The sequence below is a fragment of the Macrobrachium rosenbergii genome, chromosome 13, assembly GCF_040412425.1.
Source record: "Macrobrachium rosenbergii isolate ZJJX-2024 chromosome 13, ASM4041242v1, whole genome shotgun sequence".
NCBI classification, from domain to species: Eukaryota; Metazoa; Arthropoda; class Malacostraca; order Decapoda; family Palaemonidae; genus Macrobrachium; species Macrobrachium rosenbergii.
This window is the reverse complement of record NC_089753.1, coordinates 6,553,835-6,571,494: the sequence shown is the minus strand read 5'-3', so window position 1 is coordinate 6,571,494 and position 17,660 is coordinate 6,553,835. Positions and strand designations below refer to the sequence as shown.

At 44.8% G+C, this 17,660-nt stretch overlaps 1 protein-coding gene across 6 annotated transcripts in view; it reads right to left on the bottom strand.

Annotated features, from left to right (window-relative positions):
- LOC136844872 (coiled-coil domain-containing protein 50) overlaps positions 1-17,660 on the bottom strand; it is a 184,738-nt gene that overhangs the window by 70,147 nt on the left and 96,931 nt on the right. For all 6 annotated transcript variants that reach the window (XM_067114135.1, XM_067114136.1, XM_067114134.1 and 3 more), the window contains one exon: positions 14,332-14,453. In XM_067114135.1, coding sequence (XP_066970236.1) covers positions 14,332-14,453 — 122 coding nt within the window. The remainder of the gene's footprint in view (positions 1-14,331; positions 14,454-17,660) is intronic.

The following is a 17,660-nucleotide window of genomic DNA, read 5'->3' as shown; positions in this document are numbered from 1 at the left end:
GCCTGATGGACAAGACGGTCGTGTTCGTCAGCCTTTCTCTTGTCCACTGCAGCATCCACCTCTCCCCTGGGGAAAAGGGAGGTGGAGTCTAGAATGGGTCCATTGCGCAGAGAAACTGCAGCTTCGGTGCCCACCGATCTGAAGATCTGGGATAACACCACATCCCTTCTCTTCAGTACCAGGTTCGCCCAGAGATTTGCCATCTAGTGGGTTATAAAGGAGATAGCCTCACCCCCAGACTGGCAAAGACTCCTGGAGGTCAGGTCTTCACTCTGAGCAGACGAAGACGCAATTCTCAACAACACGAAGGCCCAGTTGTCGAGCCAAGAGATCGCCTGGAGGGCAGACAGAGCCATGCCCTCCAAAGTGTTCAGCTCAGCTTGCGAGAGAAGCGCCTGCTCTCCCATCAGCTGAGCCAAAGTGGCATCAGGCACTAAATGAGTCAGCCCTGGTTCCACGACCTTCTGCTGCAGTGGACCTTCTGATGGAACGTAGTACTTCTTCTTGTCTCAGGAGAGGGGGAGGTAACAGCTTGGTGGACCGAATCGAGCGAAGCGAAGACGATAGTCTGGAGACCAAGTCATTCACCTGCTTGAGTACACTGTCCACCAAGGGAGACCACGGTAGACCAAGAGAAGGTTTGGGCTCCCTCTTGGAAGAGTAGAACTCCTCCAGCCTGGACGATAGTTCTTCCAAAGGAGCTGGAAGTGGTTCCTCCAGACCGTTGTGCTGACAGATCAGCCCAACGACCTCTACAAAAGCCCTCTGCATCTCCGGAGTGTCCAGATCTCTTGGAAGAGGACCCTCCGGGAGACAGTCATCCAGAAAGGCCTCACCCACAGGAGAGCCCAAGACAGACCCCGCCTCTCCGCCTTGCACGACAGAAGCGTACGACCTCTTGCTCGCTGGGGGCGAGGGAGGGCTGGACACGCCTGAAGTCGATTGCCCAAGGGCCTCAGCCCCAGCAATCCTACCGACCCCGTTTCCTCCCGGAGAATCCCAAGGAGGTTGAGGGGGTGGGAGAGACAGAGCGAACACTACAGTCGCGTCCACTGTTATACCCAATGGAGGCAACGGACCCCTCATGGTCTCCAACCCGCAGCAGAGGATTGTGAGAGGGCCTAGATGGACTTACTTGTCTGGGCGAGCGACTGTCATGACAATCAGGGGACAGTCTCCTCACAGCTGATCCACGCTCCGACGCTGGATGGGCCTCTACATTGGGGCGTGCAGAGGAGACCAATGCAGGAGCGCGGACTGCTGATTGGAGGCCGCCGTCCCTATCGTCCGGGCGTGTTCCAGCCTTCTTCGGCGTCGAAACGGACAAAGGAGGCTGCGGGGACCTTTTCATGGTTCCTCCCAACGTCTTCGGGGACGAGACATCCTTGGGCACCCTCCCCGCCGAACCCTTGTCCGATTTGGGCAAGGGCGACGGTTTGGGTGGAGGAGAAGCCCGAAGGCTCTTCCCTTTCTCCCGTTCCGTGCTTGAACTCGCAATGGGAGTCGAGACCGCACGGTCTCCCGAAGGAGACCATGCCTTCGGCGGCACCCGCTTGGGAAGCGCCGAAACGGAACCAGACCGGGAGGACGAAGCTCCTGAACCATCCGAGGAGGATACCGAGGTGTCCTTCTCAGCGAGAGAACCAGCAGTCTTTCCCCGAGGGGAGAACTGCGCCCCCTTAGAAGAGCGAGTCTCCTTAGAGGGGGGGAGGGACTGCCCTCTCCTTCCTAGCCCAATTGGACTTAGAAGAGGGGAGGGAAGAGGTAGATGAAGATGAAGATGAAGACGAGGATGATGACAAAGAAGACGAAGATGGGGATGGTTGACAAGCATGTTTCTTCTTCTTCTTCTTTTTCTTGTCAAGTAGAGATAAGACCGCGTCCCCAAGTTTACCGAAGACAGACCAGGGGTTGATGGAAACTGGGGCAGGGACAGCAACAGGAGCAACTGGCCAAGGTGACGTGCTGAGAGTGTCCGGTGTCAGGAGCAATAGGCGATGCAGGAACGTTGGGCTGTCTGGAGACGGCACGGGTAACGGTGGAAGCGAGGCAGGAGGCGTGAGAGCATAGCCAGGAGGTGGTGGAGTGACTGAACAGACCGGACTGGCCAGAGTCAACACTGAAATGGCAGAGGTAGGAACTGCACCATATGCATGATGAGTTCCCACCGAAGTGACTACGCTCCTCGGCAGCACAGCAGTAACGGAGGTGGTCGTAAGAGTCTCCACCATGTGAGTAGTGGGGGGAGGGAGCAAAACTCCCGCCCGCTCAGCACAGCTGATATGCTCAAGGAGTGAAGGCAGATCAGGGCTGCCAACCATCCCGAGCAACTCCCACGCCTGACTCAAACCCACCACAGAAACCAAACCTAAGGAAGACAAATGCGGGCAGGGGCCTCCCCCCCTAACCCAGGGATCAGGGACTCTGGGTGAGGGGGAGAACTGAGAGGAGTGTAGGTTAGGTCAACCGATCTCGCCTCCTCTGTGACCGCCAATGCAGACACAGGGGACAGGGAGATAGATTCCATCAAGGGCAGCAACGGAAGGCCATTGGGACTCAGATAAGACTGAGAAGGATTAACCACTATCGGAGTCGAAGAAACCGAAGACAGCCCCTCCGACGCCTTAGATTCCTTCCGTTTGTATCTGGGCCTCCGAGAGTACCTATCCCACTGCTCGGGGACCAAAGACTACACTCTTCACAGGGGTCATTAACAGAACAATCAGGGGGGTCCTTGCTCCTTTACAACATTTTAAGCAAAGGGAGTGGGGATCAGATTCCGCACTACAGCGGAAGGCACCGCATTTCTTGTCCTTGCCAGGGCAAATCCGGTGCACAGGCTTATCCAAGTTATGGGTTTGTAAAAGATCATCGATATTACAAACACGCACAAATACGCAACGGAACAAGCCAAAATGAAAACAGGAACAAACACACCATGAGAAGGTTGAAGCTTTAGCATCCAGGAAAGTCCAAGCAGAAAGTCAGGAAAACACATCCGCTTCAGACGAGGCCGGAAAGTAAGGTGGATGCGTGAATCTGGGCGGTTGGTACCATGGGCTTCCCACTGTTACCAACCACATGCCCAGCTGGTAGTAATACCTACTCATGCCTTGTAAGTCTTTAGCGGCCAGTTCAGCTATGCCAAAAGTATTCCCCATATGTAAAGGACCAAGGGTTTTTATTTGTGTAGGAACAAAAAATAGTTTTATATATACATGTACTTACAAGCAATTGCATAGCTACAGTTTCCACTCGAACAGCAGCTTAGATTCAAAATTTCGCTGGTAGTGCTTCAATATAGTTTGTGTAGGTGATCAGCTCATCCCACTAACAGAATATTGGAACAACCTAGCAGATAATCCTCAATCATTTTATGTCTTACATCCATCAGAGGGGAGGAGGGTGGGCTCTGATTCTGTAATTACTTGGTAAATAAAAAAACTTTATTTTTTTATAAAAATGTCATTCTTATATAAGTAACTTACCAAGTAATTACATAGCTGAATCCACACTGACATGAGGTGGGATACATGGACATAATATTCTACTCCAAAATAATTAAGTCATGTAATGAATCTGAAATAGTAAAGTTGCAAGCATTGAATACAATGCTTGTCTTTCCCTATCAGTTAGAAGAACCTGCAGTATAAAAATGCAACTGGTTGTCACTCAACTTAACCTGTAGTGGCACGGCGGTAAAGCCAAGTGTCACCTCTACTTAAGTGGGAGCCTTGTAGCGAAGGAGTACTCCAATGGCTACCAAAGCATCAATGGAAGTTATGCAGCTAAGGAGTTATCTGATTGCTAGCAGATCTTTAAAAGGTGCTCTTGCCCTGGGTGCACTACCAACATAAAAATCAACCAGAAACACTGTCACCTACACTTAAATAACACTACAACCCATCCACTTTGAGTGGTGGGTGCTCCAGGTACTTTGTACCCCTGGCTCGTAAAAACTCTATACCTCGCTGGAAGGTGAAGAGATACTATGAGAAATCCTATGCACCCTCCTGCCATACCATACCATACCACTCACTATCCTGTGGTACTGCAGAATTTTAAATGCTTTTCAGCTGGTGCCAGTCTGGAGTTGGCTCCAGGTGAGCCATGGAAGCTCGCGGATTGGTGCCAGACTGTAGCTAGCGCAGGTGAGCTGGGCGCCAGGCAAACTGGGCACCAGTCGAGCTGCTGGGAGTTCACGGATGCTGTAAGCTCTAAAGTTGGTGCCAGACTGTAGCTGGCACCCGGTGAGCTGAGTGCCAGGGGAGCCCGAAGCTCTGGGCACTGGAAGCTCTATCGCTGGGGACCAGACTTGTAGATGGCTCCAGGTGAGTTACGAGCCAGGAGAGCTAGCAGCTCGAGGTTCTGGAAGCTCTATAGCTGGCAACAGACTGAAGCTGGTGCCAAGAGAGCTGGGCGCCAGCAGAGGTAGTAACTCAGGTTTCACTTCCTAAGATAGTGGAACGCAAAGGATGATTATACTTCCAGTAGGTCGATGCAGAATGGAAGTAAGGGACATATTGTGCCTGAAAGCTAAAGTAGAGACTACTCTGATGTCCTTAGCTTTCACTAAAAGAAGGCAAAATGTTCTCCTGAATCTGAGAGTTTCAGAAATAAAATCTCTTTGGGATGAAGGACAATGTGATCTTAGTCAGAGGGCGAGGGGGTTCTTGACAAAATATTAAAGGATAAGTAAGGCCCCCTTAATTATCAAGTCCTGCTCAGGTAAAACCTAAAAGCTCCAATTAGATAGAGACCTCAATCTTTTTCATCAGAGTTGGGGAGGATCTTGGGTGCTTGGAGCATGCACTGGTGCCAGGCTGTAGCTGGGCTAGGCGAGCTGGACACCAGGTGAGTTAGGAATTGAGGAACTGAACGGAGCTCTTGGAAGCCAAGGATGTCCGTTAAGCTCTAAGGGAGAAGGAACTGATCCAGGTCTTGGATGGATCCTTGCTCTTGGCTAAAATTCAAAGGAAAATGAGCAAACCGCATCTCTTGCTTCCTAGCTGGGCATGTAAAGGGTTTGAGAGGTCGCTGAGAGGAAGATGAAAGATCCAGGTCTCTGTGCTTAAACCAGAGATAAGCATAGATTGGTACCTCTTCAAGGAAAGAGAGAGATTCTAGATCTTCTCAGAAACAAAAAAGTGATCCGCAGCAGGGTCAAAGATGTCTTAAAAGAAAAGACATAGAGTCCAAGACACCAGCTTTAAAAGATGACCACTAAGTCTGGTAGACAGAGGAAGAGGGGTGACTTCTAAATCCTGTATTAGCCTCTGCAACATGTTTTGAAGACTTTGGAAGACAATCCTCCGGACAGTCTGGTGCCTGTCTGGGCAAGAGCAGACCACCCTTGGTGGTATGTCTGAAGCTAGGTTGTCTGAGAAGATACGGTTTGGGGCAAGGAACTTGGAGAGTCCACCAACAACCGTAGTCGGTTCGGGAGCCATTACATGGGCCAGAACAGGTTAAGAGTGTAACCAGAAATTGGGCCTGAGACTGTTTAGAGTGCCCTCGACCATGTTGAAGGGCAGAAGGTGTGGAGGCCCGAGAAGGACCGGCTATAGCATGGTGTCTGTTGCCCATGCTATAACTGGAGTAAGGTGAAGGTTCCTTGAAGTGGCAAACAGGTCCAAGGTTGGCTTGCTTCATACAATAAACAGATCCCAACAACCCAGGGGATCGAAAGGTCATGATGAGAAGGACATGCTTCTGATGGCCCAGTACGTCCTTCAAAACTTAGTTCCTTGAATAAATCGAGTGACTGGAAGACTTGATTGATCTGTCAACAGAGGGAGAACTCTGCTGTTTGGTCGAGAGAGAACGCTGGATCCAGCTTCCCTGCTTAAGCAGAAGCATTAGGTCTGGGGTCTTATCCAATGGACTACCACAGTCTACATGTGAGCTGGGGATGAGCCGTACTGGGGCTGTAAGAGAATCGCTTTAGCTCTCCAAAGTAGAAGTGAAGGTTACGTTCTCCTTGGGGACCAAGTCCCAGAAATCTTCCCGGTTTCTCAAGTGGGCTCCCTTGACCTAGATCTGAGGTGCTGAGAAGAAGACTAGAAAGGTCCAGCAGAAGAAGGGATTCCCTTGCACAAGTCATGTTTGGACAGCTCCCACTGAAGGTCCAACTAAAAAACCTGGGCTAAGAAACAACACAGAGGTGTCCGACTGTGTTTCCCTGTCCCAGTAAGATTACTGTCAAGAGCCTTTGAGCCCCTTTTCTTCGAAGGAAATGAAGAAGTCGGTCGACATGTAAAGACTGAGGTAAAGCCCAGACAAAAAGGGGAGATCAAATGCAGGAAGAGCTAGGACTCGGGAGAGGGCCTAAAGTGTCACAGAGAAGCCACAGCACAGACTCCCGATTGGGAAGCCCTGTCCCAAAAGAAAGAGCTAAAAAGCTCTCTGGAGTCCCGACGGCGATATGGAAGAATACTTCCTGCATATCCAAGCTCCCATCCAAATGTCCTGGAGAATGGATGATAGAACTGTCAGGAAAATCTTCTTGAACTTCATCTAATGTTTAAGAGAGAGAAAAGAGGAACTGTGTCATGCAGCTTATCGTCAAGAACTGAGCACAAGAAAATAGTGTCGAGCACTACGAAACTGGTGTCAGAACGGCATCGTTTGGGAGCAATGGCCCATGCAACTGTGTGACTCTCATAGTGGAAGACAGCACCAGAAATCTTCTAGGAGCGGAAAATTCTAAAAACCATAACTGTCCATGTCTGCACATGACAGGACATCGAAACAATCCGAGGCGATGACTCTTGGTAAACACTGGGGAGTCCCTGCCTGCTTAGCCAGAGCTCTCACTTGGAAAAGAAACAAGAGAGGGAGCTTCTACAACAAGCTAGTGAGCAGGCTGTACGTCGCTCCAAGGTGAAGTCTGATAAGACGAATTGGTGCCTGGCGATCTGGGACTGGTGCCGGCCGCTAGACTGGCGCTCAAAAAAGAACAACAATGTGTTCTTAGGAAATATCTGGTGCTGAGAACTAAAAAGAGGGCTGAGCCCCTGGTACTGGGTGCTCAGACACTGGACACTCAGACACTACACGCTCGGTGGACGGCATAACAAGCCCAATGAATTACTAAGTTGGTGCTGAATGCGCTCCAACTAAGGAACAAGGAGTGGACAAACCGATGTAGCAAACCAAAGAGGTGGTGCCTGTTGTCCCAAGTGTGGCGTTAGGTGACTGACAGTTGACGCCAAATGGGCAGCTGGTGCCAAACGGACAGAAGGACAAGCAGACATAAGTGGACGCTAGGACACAGGAGGACGCTCAAACATGGAAGCTTGGACACTGCACACTCTGGAGGCCACTGGACACTAAGATACAGATGGGAGCTCAGATACTACTGGGCGCCCGCTGGGCTTTTGAACACTACTAGGCGTCTGCTGGGCGCTTGGACACTAATGGGTGCCCGCTGGGCACTCAGACACTACTGGGCACCCATTGAGTGCTTGGACACCATTAGGCACCCGCTCAGCGCTCAGACACCACTGGGGGCTCGGATCCAATGGATCTGAGACACTGGGATCCCAAAACAAGCCAGCGGTGCCTCTTGTCTACACTGGGATCAGTATCTGTTCGCACTGGGACCCGTATCATTAGGACAATGAATGCACATCACTATGGACACCTTTTCAATGGCTGATTGTCGAGACCTGCAGACAGCAGGCTCGACTGAGGGCAACTAATCGGGGGCAAAACCCTTCGGACTCCCATGGACCAACAGTAGGCTTCCTCCCAGGTTTAGGGGAGTCTGACAGGTACTGGGTTTAGGAGATCCAATAGGGCCGGATAGCCACCTCCTCCATCACACATCCAGCAAGATGCCTTTCCAGTGGCTGTCTGTCGATACCTTGGACCGCAACAGGCTCAATTGAGGGGATAACTACCCATGCGAAACCCCCCGACCTCCCTTGGACTTCCAGTATGCCTCCTCCCAGGTTTTGGGGAGTTTGTCAGGGACTTTTGTCTAGGAGCATTGGAGGACGAATAGCCACCTCTTCCACTGCACTACACTTCACTATTACAAGGTAACCATCTGTTAACCAAGACACAAGACAGGCAAAGGTAAGAACTGGTGCCAGGGTGGCCACCACTGGCACCGAGCGCATGAGAGTGGGTGCTGGGGAACGAAGCTGGCATCCAAGACTGGTGCCAGCGAGCTGGGAGATCGGGAGAAGTGCAGCTCAGGAGCTGCAAGTCCTTCTGGGCGCTCATAGTGTGAGCTGGTGCCACAATGAAATCTCTATATTGTACCAAAAAATGTACTGCCGAAGCAAATACAGAGCTGGTTCTCAGCTGTCAAGAATGTCCCTTGCAAATACTCATACCATACAACAAAGCACCCAATTCTCTCCTTACTACTTTCTGCCCTAGCACTTTTCAGTTCTTCTGCAAAGGAAGGTGTGAAGGTTATGGCAAAAAACTTATTTACCTGAAGCTTACAAGAATCATAGGTCTGGTAAATAAATCATAACTGCAAAAGTCACAGGTTTAATGGAATAACACCCAAGAATTACTTAACATCTAAAATTACTTTTAAGGTAAAACTATTATCGGCGTCTCACCAGTAGTCTACGGTCGATAAACAATTCATAATTTGCAAAAGTTATGGCCTAATGAAAAGGCATATCATACACCAAATTACAGGCAGTCCCTGGTTATCAGCAGGGGTTCCGTTGCGACAGTGTGATGATAAGCAAAAACCGCCGATAACCAAAAATCAGCTATTTTCGGGGCTTACCGGCACTGATTTTGGGGATTAACTGCACCGATAACCAGAGATCAGCACCTCTGTTAGGTATGTATCGGCACCGATAAGCGGAAATCGGCAATTTTTGGTGTCAATTTTCGGTGATACACAAGCTCGCCGATAACCAGGGACTGACTGTACTTTTATAATGGAATGTTGTAACATCTGAGAATTACTTTTGAGGCAAAACTATTATCAGCGGCTCACTAGTAGCTGATGGCCAGTAAACAATCCATAAATTGCAAAAGTTATGGCCTAATGAAAAGACATAACACACAAAAATTTACTTTTAAAATGGAATGTCGTAACATCCAAGACTTACTTTTAAGGCAAAAATATTATCGGCACCGCCAGTAGCCTAACCAGTAAACAAACCATAAATGCAAATGACGTCGTTTATCAGTGGCTCGTTGATGACTCTGAATCAACATAAGAAACAAAATAAGAAAAAAAAAACTCATCCTGAAAGAATTCTCCATCAGAATCTCATAAAATAATCAGGAAATGGATGAGGATTGTCTGCTAGGTCATTCCAATATTCAGTTAGTGGGACAGGCTGGTCACCTACACAAACTATACTGAAGTGCTACCAGTGAAATTTTGAATCTAAGTGGAAACTACAGCTATGTAATTACTTGGTAAGTTACTTATATAAAATATATATTTAGTCACAGAAATAAAATGTACTTGTAAACCCCCTGTATTTGCATTCTCATGATTCACGGGCTCCCCGATTCACTGGATTTTCTGTGGAATGGAATAGAACAGAATGTAGAGTTTAGGCCAAAGGCCAAGCCCTGGGACCTATGAGGTCATTCAGCACTGGAAGGATTTTCTGTGGAACATATCAATAAATTATTTGCATAAAGTTTGGCAATTAGTGGACTTTTTCGTCAAGAAATATTCCCTAATTAGTGTATTTTGATGCCATTTTCATGACTAAATACATTTTTTTATGATAAAAAAACGATTTACTAATTTTCAAATATTATTAAGATTAATAATAATAATAATAATAATAATAATAATAATAAAAATACTGTAATAATAATAATACTGAAAAGGATGGATGTATTATCCAAATTTAACTTATACAGGATCTTTTCCATTTTCCTTATAATTCGCTTTTCAGGCTCAGCGATGTTGGTCAGCAACTGGCCAATATTCATATTGGAAAAAGGATAGTGTGTGGAATGCGGGAAGTCTTTTATTGAAATATTCAATCAGAAATCAAAGGATTCCTTCATGGTCTGGATTCAGGTTCTTCTACTTCAGGTTGTGGTACCATCAACATGTTTCAACCAGCTCGTTGGCCATCCTCTGGACATGGTTGAGAAGGATCTGGTTGGTATTTATAGGGGTTCTTGATCAGTGCTGAATTATGATTGGCTGCCCGGGGCAGGTCATCTCGGGCAGAGCTTTCTCTCCCATGTTGATGTTCGGGGTCAGGTTGCATGCGAGTGGCATTGTAGTGCTGGAGATGAATGGGAGAATTTCGATCCTCAGATGCAGAATTTTGATTCACTACCTCGCTATGGGGGTCGCTCAGAGCAAATATAGACAGACTATACATAACATGAAACGAAGGGGGGAGAGGGCTACTAAGCATAGAGGACTGCGTCAACATTGAGAGCGGAGCACTGGGGCAATATCTGAAAACCAGTGAAGACGAGTGGCTAAGGAGTGCATGGGAAGAAGGACTGATAAAAATAGATGAAGACCCAGAAATATACAAAGACAAGAGAATGAAAAACAGAGCAGAGGAATGGCACAACAAACCAATGCACAGACAGTACCTGAGACAAATAAAAGAAGTGCCCAGCGCTGAAACATGGCAATGGCTACAGAGGGGAGAACTCAAGAAGGAAACAGAAGGAATGCTAACAGCAGCACAAAATCAGGCCCTAAGAACCAGATATATCCAAAGAACAATTGATGGAAATAACATCTTACCCATTTGCAGGAAGTGCAATATGAAAGATGAGACCATAAACCACATAGGAAGCGAATGTCCGGTACTTGCACAGAACCAGTACAAAAAGAGGCATGATTCAGAAGCAAAAGCCCTCCACTGGAGACTGCAAGAAACACCAGCTAGCTTGCAGTAACAAGTGGTACGAACACCAACCTGAGGGAGCGATAGAAAACAATCAGGCAAAGATTCTCTGGGACTATGGTATCAGAACAGATAGGGTGATATGTGCCAATAGACCAGACATGATGTTGATTGACAAAATCAAGAAGAAATTATCACTCACTGATGTTGCAATACCATGGGACACCAGAGTAGATGAGAAAGAAAAAGAAAAAATTGATAAGTATCAAGACCTGAAAATCGAAATAAGGATATGGAATATGCCAGTGGAAATTGTACCCATAATCATAGGAACACTAGGCACGATCCCAAGATCCCTGAAAAGGAATCTGGAAAAACTAGATGCCCAAGTAGCTCCAGGACTCATGCAGAAAAGTGTGCTACTAGAAACAAAAGCAGCAGATTTTTAGGTTTTTGCTGAAAACAAAACCCAGAAAAGTTTGAAGTGCTGGAAAACATATAAAGGTGCCAGGAGATCAAAATTTGACAGTGCACTTATATGAAGTGGTTTAAGCTCTGGTGTAACAAAGGTGTAAGCATTTCTAGAGTGATGCTTATGTGGAATAAGTAGGCACGATTATGTTTACATAAGGGATTTTTTAGGGGTGATTTCTGTCATCCAGCATTTTGTGGTCCAGCAGTGGCCTGGTCCCGAGAGTGCCAGATTAAAGAGGTCAAACTGTATAAGAAAACAGCAGTATTACATATACTATTTTGAGTACGAGAGAATGGAAAGCCAAAAAGAAAGAATATATCTTCCATCACACCTATACTAATTTTTCACTTCATGTAACATAAGCAATACAGTACACTGATCTGTGATGTTATGAGGATGAATTTCCACATACAATAACAATTTTATGTTTGGGCCCATAAACATATAAAAACAAATTTGGGACAATCTATTTAAGTGGACTTTTCACCAGCAGCATACAAGAAGTTTCTCTTCTTATGTCATACCCTTGAGTGATTTGATTGTACCATTCATTATGCTCCAGATTCCCAACTTAGGTTATATGATTTTCGTTACTAAGAGGTCCAGATAAATTATTCAGCAATACATGACATTCAGATACAGTTTGCACTGTATTACTGTCCCCTGGCCCATCATTCCTGGCCAAGAATGAGAACCCATTAAAAGGGAAATCTCTTATTTTGATAAGGAAACTCAATTTAGCGGACAAAACATTGTGCCCGGTTCAAGCACTTAAGGTTTACCTAGAGGTCACAGCACACATCCCAGAGGGTTCAATTTTCCTACATCCTAGCACAAACAAACCACTCTCTCTACAAGAGCTGAGAATAATTTTAGTGTCCCTCATTAAAAAAGCAGACCAACACTCCTTTCCTAAGTCACATGAAGAAGTCTCCGAACATACGGGTGGTCGTCAGAGACAGTATTCTTAAAACATTATTGCCATGAGCTCAAACAAATTTGGCTACACTGTGTATCAGTAGGTAGCATGGTTAGTCCTGACCCCATACACGCTGCAGCGGAAAACCAAGGGTCTTCTTGATGGGTGGGTATGCTGACTATCACTGAGAGAGGTGCAACAATACTGCAACCAAACCCAGCATGTTTAGGCAAGTCATTGCAGAACTACATCCTAAAAACCTAAGTTTGTGTTCAGTTTCGTGTTCTTTGTTACCAAAATCCTAAAGGGTATTTGGAATAAAGAATGGGGCTTGAAACTTGTTGCTTGACCTTGGACCAGAAATATTTTCTCTGAGGTGTTGGGATTGATATTTGAGAGCTTAAGATCATTTCATTACCTGTCAGTTTCTTTTATAAGGTCCTCTGAGGATGAACAGTGGCCTCAATGTCAAAAAACAGGTTTTTGACATAGGAAAAACCAATTTTCAGTGGCCAGTGTGAGTCCTGAAACCCACCCACTCTCCCTGACAAAAAGGCATGGGATTGGGTGTATAGTTATCCTGCCTAGACCCGAGAGAGTAATGGCTCCTGGTTTGTCCAGTTATGTGCCATCATAGATGGCAGCCTATGTATATATGTTATAGTCACTTCTTCGTCTTGCAGGCTGACATAGGATTGAGAACCTAGGCAATCCCTCTTATCTTTGAGTCCTACACTCCACCAAGTGTCAACGTCACTTACACTGGGTCTAGACCAACTAAAAGAGAATTCTTTTATATTAACTGGTCTATCATGGAGCCCAAATGGACCCATGAGAGTAAAGCCTTTGAGGATGAACAGTGGCCACCAAAAATAGGTTTTTCCTACATCAAAACCTGTTTTTTTATAGTCTTTAAAATTAGCTCATATAAATTTACTGTACTAAAAAGACAGCAAAATCTTTAACTATGGAATGCCTTATTATACATGCACAGTATTATCGACATTACGGGGTTGTTTATAAGGGTTTAAAAGGTGTCTAGGTAATTTTTTAAAACACTCATTTGACCTAGGACGTTTTTCAACTTAAGTTGCATGTCTTGGAACAAATTAACAATGCAGTGTGAGGTGTGACAGCAGAATTAAAAGGCAAAAAGACACCAGCCAGGTACAATATGCCATTGTAAACCAACTCTACCTTGTCTACAAAATATACTGTATTAGGTAAGAAAAACTAAAAACGGGTCCATAACTTTATATCAGTCTGACTATGACTCTTATACCATACAATATGGACCAAACAATATCAGTTCCTTAAAGTAAAATGACTACAATAACCCTAATCTCCACAAAATTACAATTCAATATGCATTCCACAAGTTTGAAATGTGTTATTATTCTGACAATTAATGTGAAACTTCTGTACAAGACCAGTCTTGTACACAAAAATGTTAAAGGAAATGAGGTAAGGGTACAAATGCAGTCTGAACACAAACACGAACCTGGGCGAGTAGAGTTGTGGCCTTGCACTCGTTAGGCCCAAGTTCGACTCTCCGGCCAGCTAATGAAGAGTTAGAGGAATTTATTTCTGCTGATAGAAATTCATTTCTCGCTATAATGTGGTTCGGATTCCACAATAAGCTGTAGGTCCCGTTGCTAAGTAACCAGTTGGTTCTTAGCCACGTTAAATAAGTCTAATCCTTTGGGCCAGCCCTAGGAGAGCTGTTAATCAGCTCGGTGGTCTGGTAAAACTAAGGTATACTTAACTTTTAACATAAAAAAACAAAGGTGGCTTTTACTGATTTATACTGCATCATGTGAAATTCAAATTACCTCACAATTTTGTATCACCTTCTCTGATCATCTGGTCTTTGTTTTTCTGAATATTCAAGCATGATGCAAGTAGTCACAACAACAGGAGGATACATTTTCCCCTTAAGAACACTAAAAGAAAACTGACTAACAATATTAGTCTGAAATGTTAAAGACAAAATTTTCTTAACAACTTAACTACTTTCAGTAACATAACCACTAATCCATCTAGAAACAAATAATGTAAAATTCTAAAAATCTTTAAATGCCACACTAGATAATAAGAACCAAAGTATACATTACCTTGGTTCTTTGCGTGCTAATAAAGCAACATTGTCATTCCCTGTGTTAATGCCTAGGTATGCAGCCTCTCTCTCTACTTGCCGTAATTCCCTGGTTTGACGTATGGTCTCTTTCTCCCGCTCCTGAAAAGGTAATGTTGTACTTACACATTGCTACAGCCTATCATTACTGATACAATATGAAAACTGGTAAATGAATTTCAGGACATACAATGAGCAAAACATATTTTCAATTCCTTATTTTAATGTTTTAAAACTACACTTGTGCCATTTTCAAAATCTGCTGAAATGAGTAGAAGATGTGGATATGATAAAAGTATATGCTGTATATTAAAACATTAGGAATACAATAAAATTTTAAAGTGTAAAAAGTTGTGAAGAAACTACAAGATAAGCATATTTTAATTATATACAATGGGAATGAACTGCCATTAAGGTTTGAGGCTGGCTTATCTAATCTAATCAATACTGTATAGATTCTAGAATTCTCAGCTCTTGTTCATTTCTGGATGCTGTCATGATTTTCAAATACTCTCTATTTATGGTCACTATACACAGATATTCACTGTGGTTTCTTATTGCTGACCGCAGAGGTCTTACCATTAGTATGGCAGTCCTGTGAACTGACAGCTCTATCAATTCACAGAATTAAGAATCTTTCCTGTCTTTCAACAGAAAATATTCTTAATACCAGAACCTATATATTTCACACTACTTTTGGAAAAAGTAAATTTGTAAACAATCACCAATTTCTCATTACAACTGAAGTACGTTTTATTTCATAGTTGTTATATAATACTAGTTTTAAGTCAGTCTTTGGTAAATATCACTGTAACAGCTCTCTTACCTCTTTACATAATGTCTGGTTAATATCTTTACACATGAGGAAACCTAAAGTATATTTCTTCCAGGGCAGCTCCTTTGTTTTGTTGGAAATATTCACTAAAAATATTAGATCTAAAAAATGAATGTAGAATTCTACCTCTTCATGAAATTATTATTATTATTATTGAATATTATTGCTGCTTCAGCTGCATTTATTTTATAGAAGACTTTTTCTATTTTCCTTTTGTGGACTTCTCTTCAGTGGAGGTGCGTGCTAACAATCGCCTATATTTGTCATTTCATGGGGAAAAAGTAAAATCTGGATTCTGCTTCTTTATATATTCTATACAGTTAGTTATATACAATTGTTAGCGTTTCGACGAACTCTTCTGTCATTCTCCAGCGGGAGCTAGTAGAGGACTGGCAGATTGCATAGGTCCTTCTGAATTTATACGGGCTTCAGCGGGGTCATGGATGGCGAATTCTGATTGGTTGCAGTCAGCGAACTTCAAAGCCAAATTTCTGCGGCGTGGCTTCGATCCTGACAGACGCAACCTGGGAATGTCATTCATTCCAGCGTTCCCATTGGCCTGCCCGTTGCGTGATGTCATGCCGGCTGACATCATCGGTAGTTTGGCTGCTATTGGGCTGCGGATGAATGATGTCATTTCTAAGTCGGAGGATTGTCTCGAAGGCGCCTCGCTCATCAGGGCATCTCCATTTTCAGGGTTGTCGTTTTCAGGTATTCACGTTGGATTTGGTGGGTGTTCTGCATTATTCTTCTTAAAAAGGTAGGGCGATGCCTCCTGCGTCGTATTCATTGTTGGTTTTCTCTCGGCAATGAGGGCGCCTCTGGCGCGGGCGTGAAGGTGGCGGCTCTCGATTATACTTATATTTTTGTATAATACTGTCGGGAGATGGAAATATTGTGAGTAGCACGGGCGTGGTTCATGATATGGCACCCTCCTGGGCGTGGCAGGATTGACAGGCGCGTCGTATTCAATATTCGGGGCTCGGACAGGACATACAAATTGGTAGACCACGTTCTTCTGCTTGAGGTTCTCTTGCTGGCGGAGAGGGGTTATTCTTCATCACCAGGTCACGGTGCGGGCGGTTCTTATAATAAATTACAGATTTATTCTCTTACTGTATCTTCGGTGGTGGCGTTTTCCGTGACGATTTCTTCAAGGTTTCGTCCTCACGGTACTGAGGATGCATCGGGCCTTATAAAAGATCTTTATGTCATCTTGGGGGCAGGTTGTGTGACATAAAGATCTTTATAAGGCCCGGATGCATCCCCAGTACCGTGAGGACGAGAACTCCTGGAAGAAAATCGCCACGGAAAACGCCACCCTTCAAAGACAGTAAGAGAATAAATCTTGTAATTTATTATAAGAACCGCTGCACCCGTGACCTGGTGATGAAGAATAACCTCTCCGCCAGCAAGAGAACCCTCAAGCAGAAGAACGTGGTCTACCAATTTGTATGTCCTGTCCGAGGATGCCCGGGCGCTTATATTGGAAATGACCACGATGCGCCTGTCAAAAAGGATCTCCTGCCACGCCCAGGAGGGTGCCATCATGAACCACGCCTGACGATTACTTCACAATATTTCCATCTCCCGCGACAGTATTATACAAAATATAAGTATAATCGGGAGAGCTGCCGACTCGACGCCCGCGCTTATAAAGAGGCGCGCCTCATTGCCGAGAGAAAACCAACAATGAATACGACGCAGGAGGCATCGCCCTACCCACGAATTTAAGAAGAATAATGCAGAACACCCACCAAATCCAACGAATACCTGAAAACGACAACCTTGAAAATGGAGATGCCCTGATGAGCGAGGCGCCCTTCCCCGACTACGACAGAAAGAGTAGATAATGACATCATTCATCCGCAGCCCACCGATGATGTCAGCCGGCATGACATCACGCAACGGCAGGCCAATGGGAACGCTGGAATGAATGACATTCCCAGGTTGCGAAGATCTGTCAGGATCGAGCCGCCGCAGAAATTTGGCTTGAAGTTCGCTGACTGCAACCAATCAGAATTCGCCATCCATGACCCCCGCTGAAGCCCGTGTATAAATTCAGAAGGACCTATGCAATCTGCCAGTCTCTACTAGCTCCCGCTGGAGAATGACAGAAGAGTCTGTCGAATCGCGTCGCTGGCAACAATTGTATATAACTAACTGTATAGAATATATAAAGAAGCAGAATCCAGATTTTGACTTTTTCCCCATGAAATGACAAATATAGGCGAGCTGTTAGCACGCACCTCCACTGAAGAGAAGTCCGCAATAAGGAAAATAGAAAAAGTCTTCTATAAAATAAATGCAGCTGAAGCAGCAATAATATTCAATAGAACCTGTTTAAGAGGGTCTGCTGCCAAATTATATTATTATTATTATTATTATTATTATTATTATTATTATTATTATTATTATTATTAATAATAATAATAATAATAATAATAATAATAATGATGATAATAATATGGAAG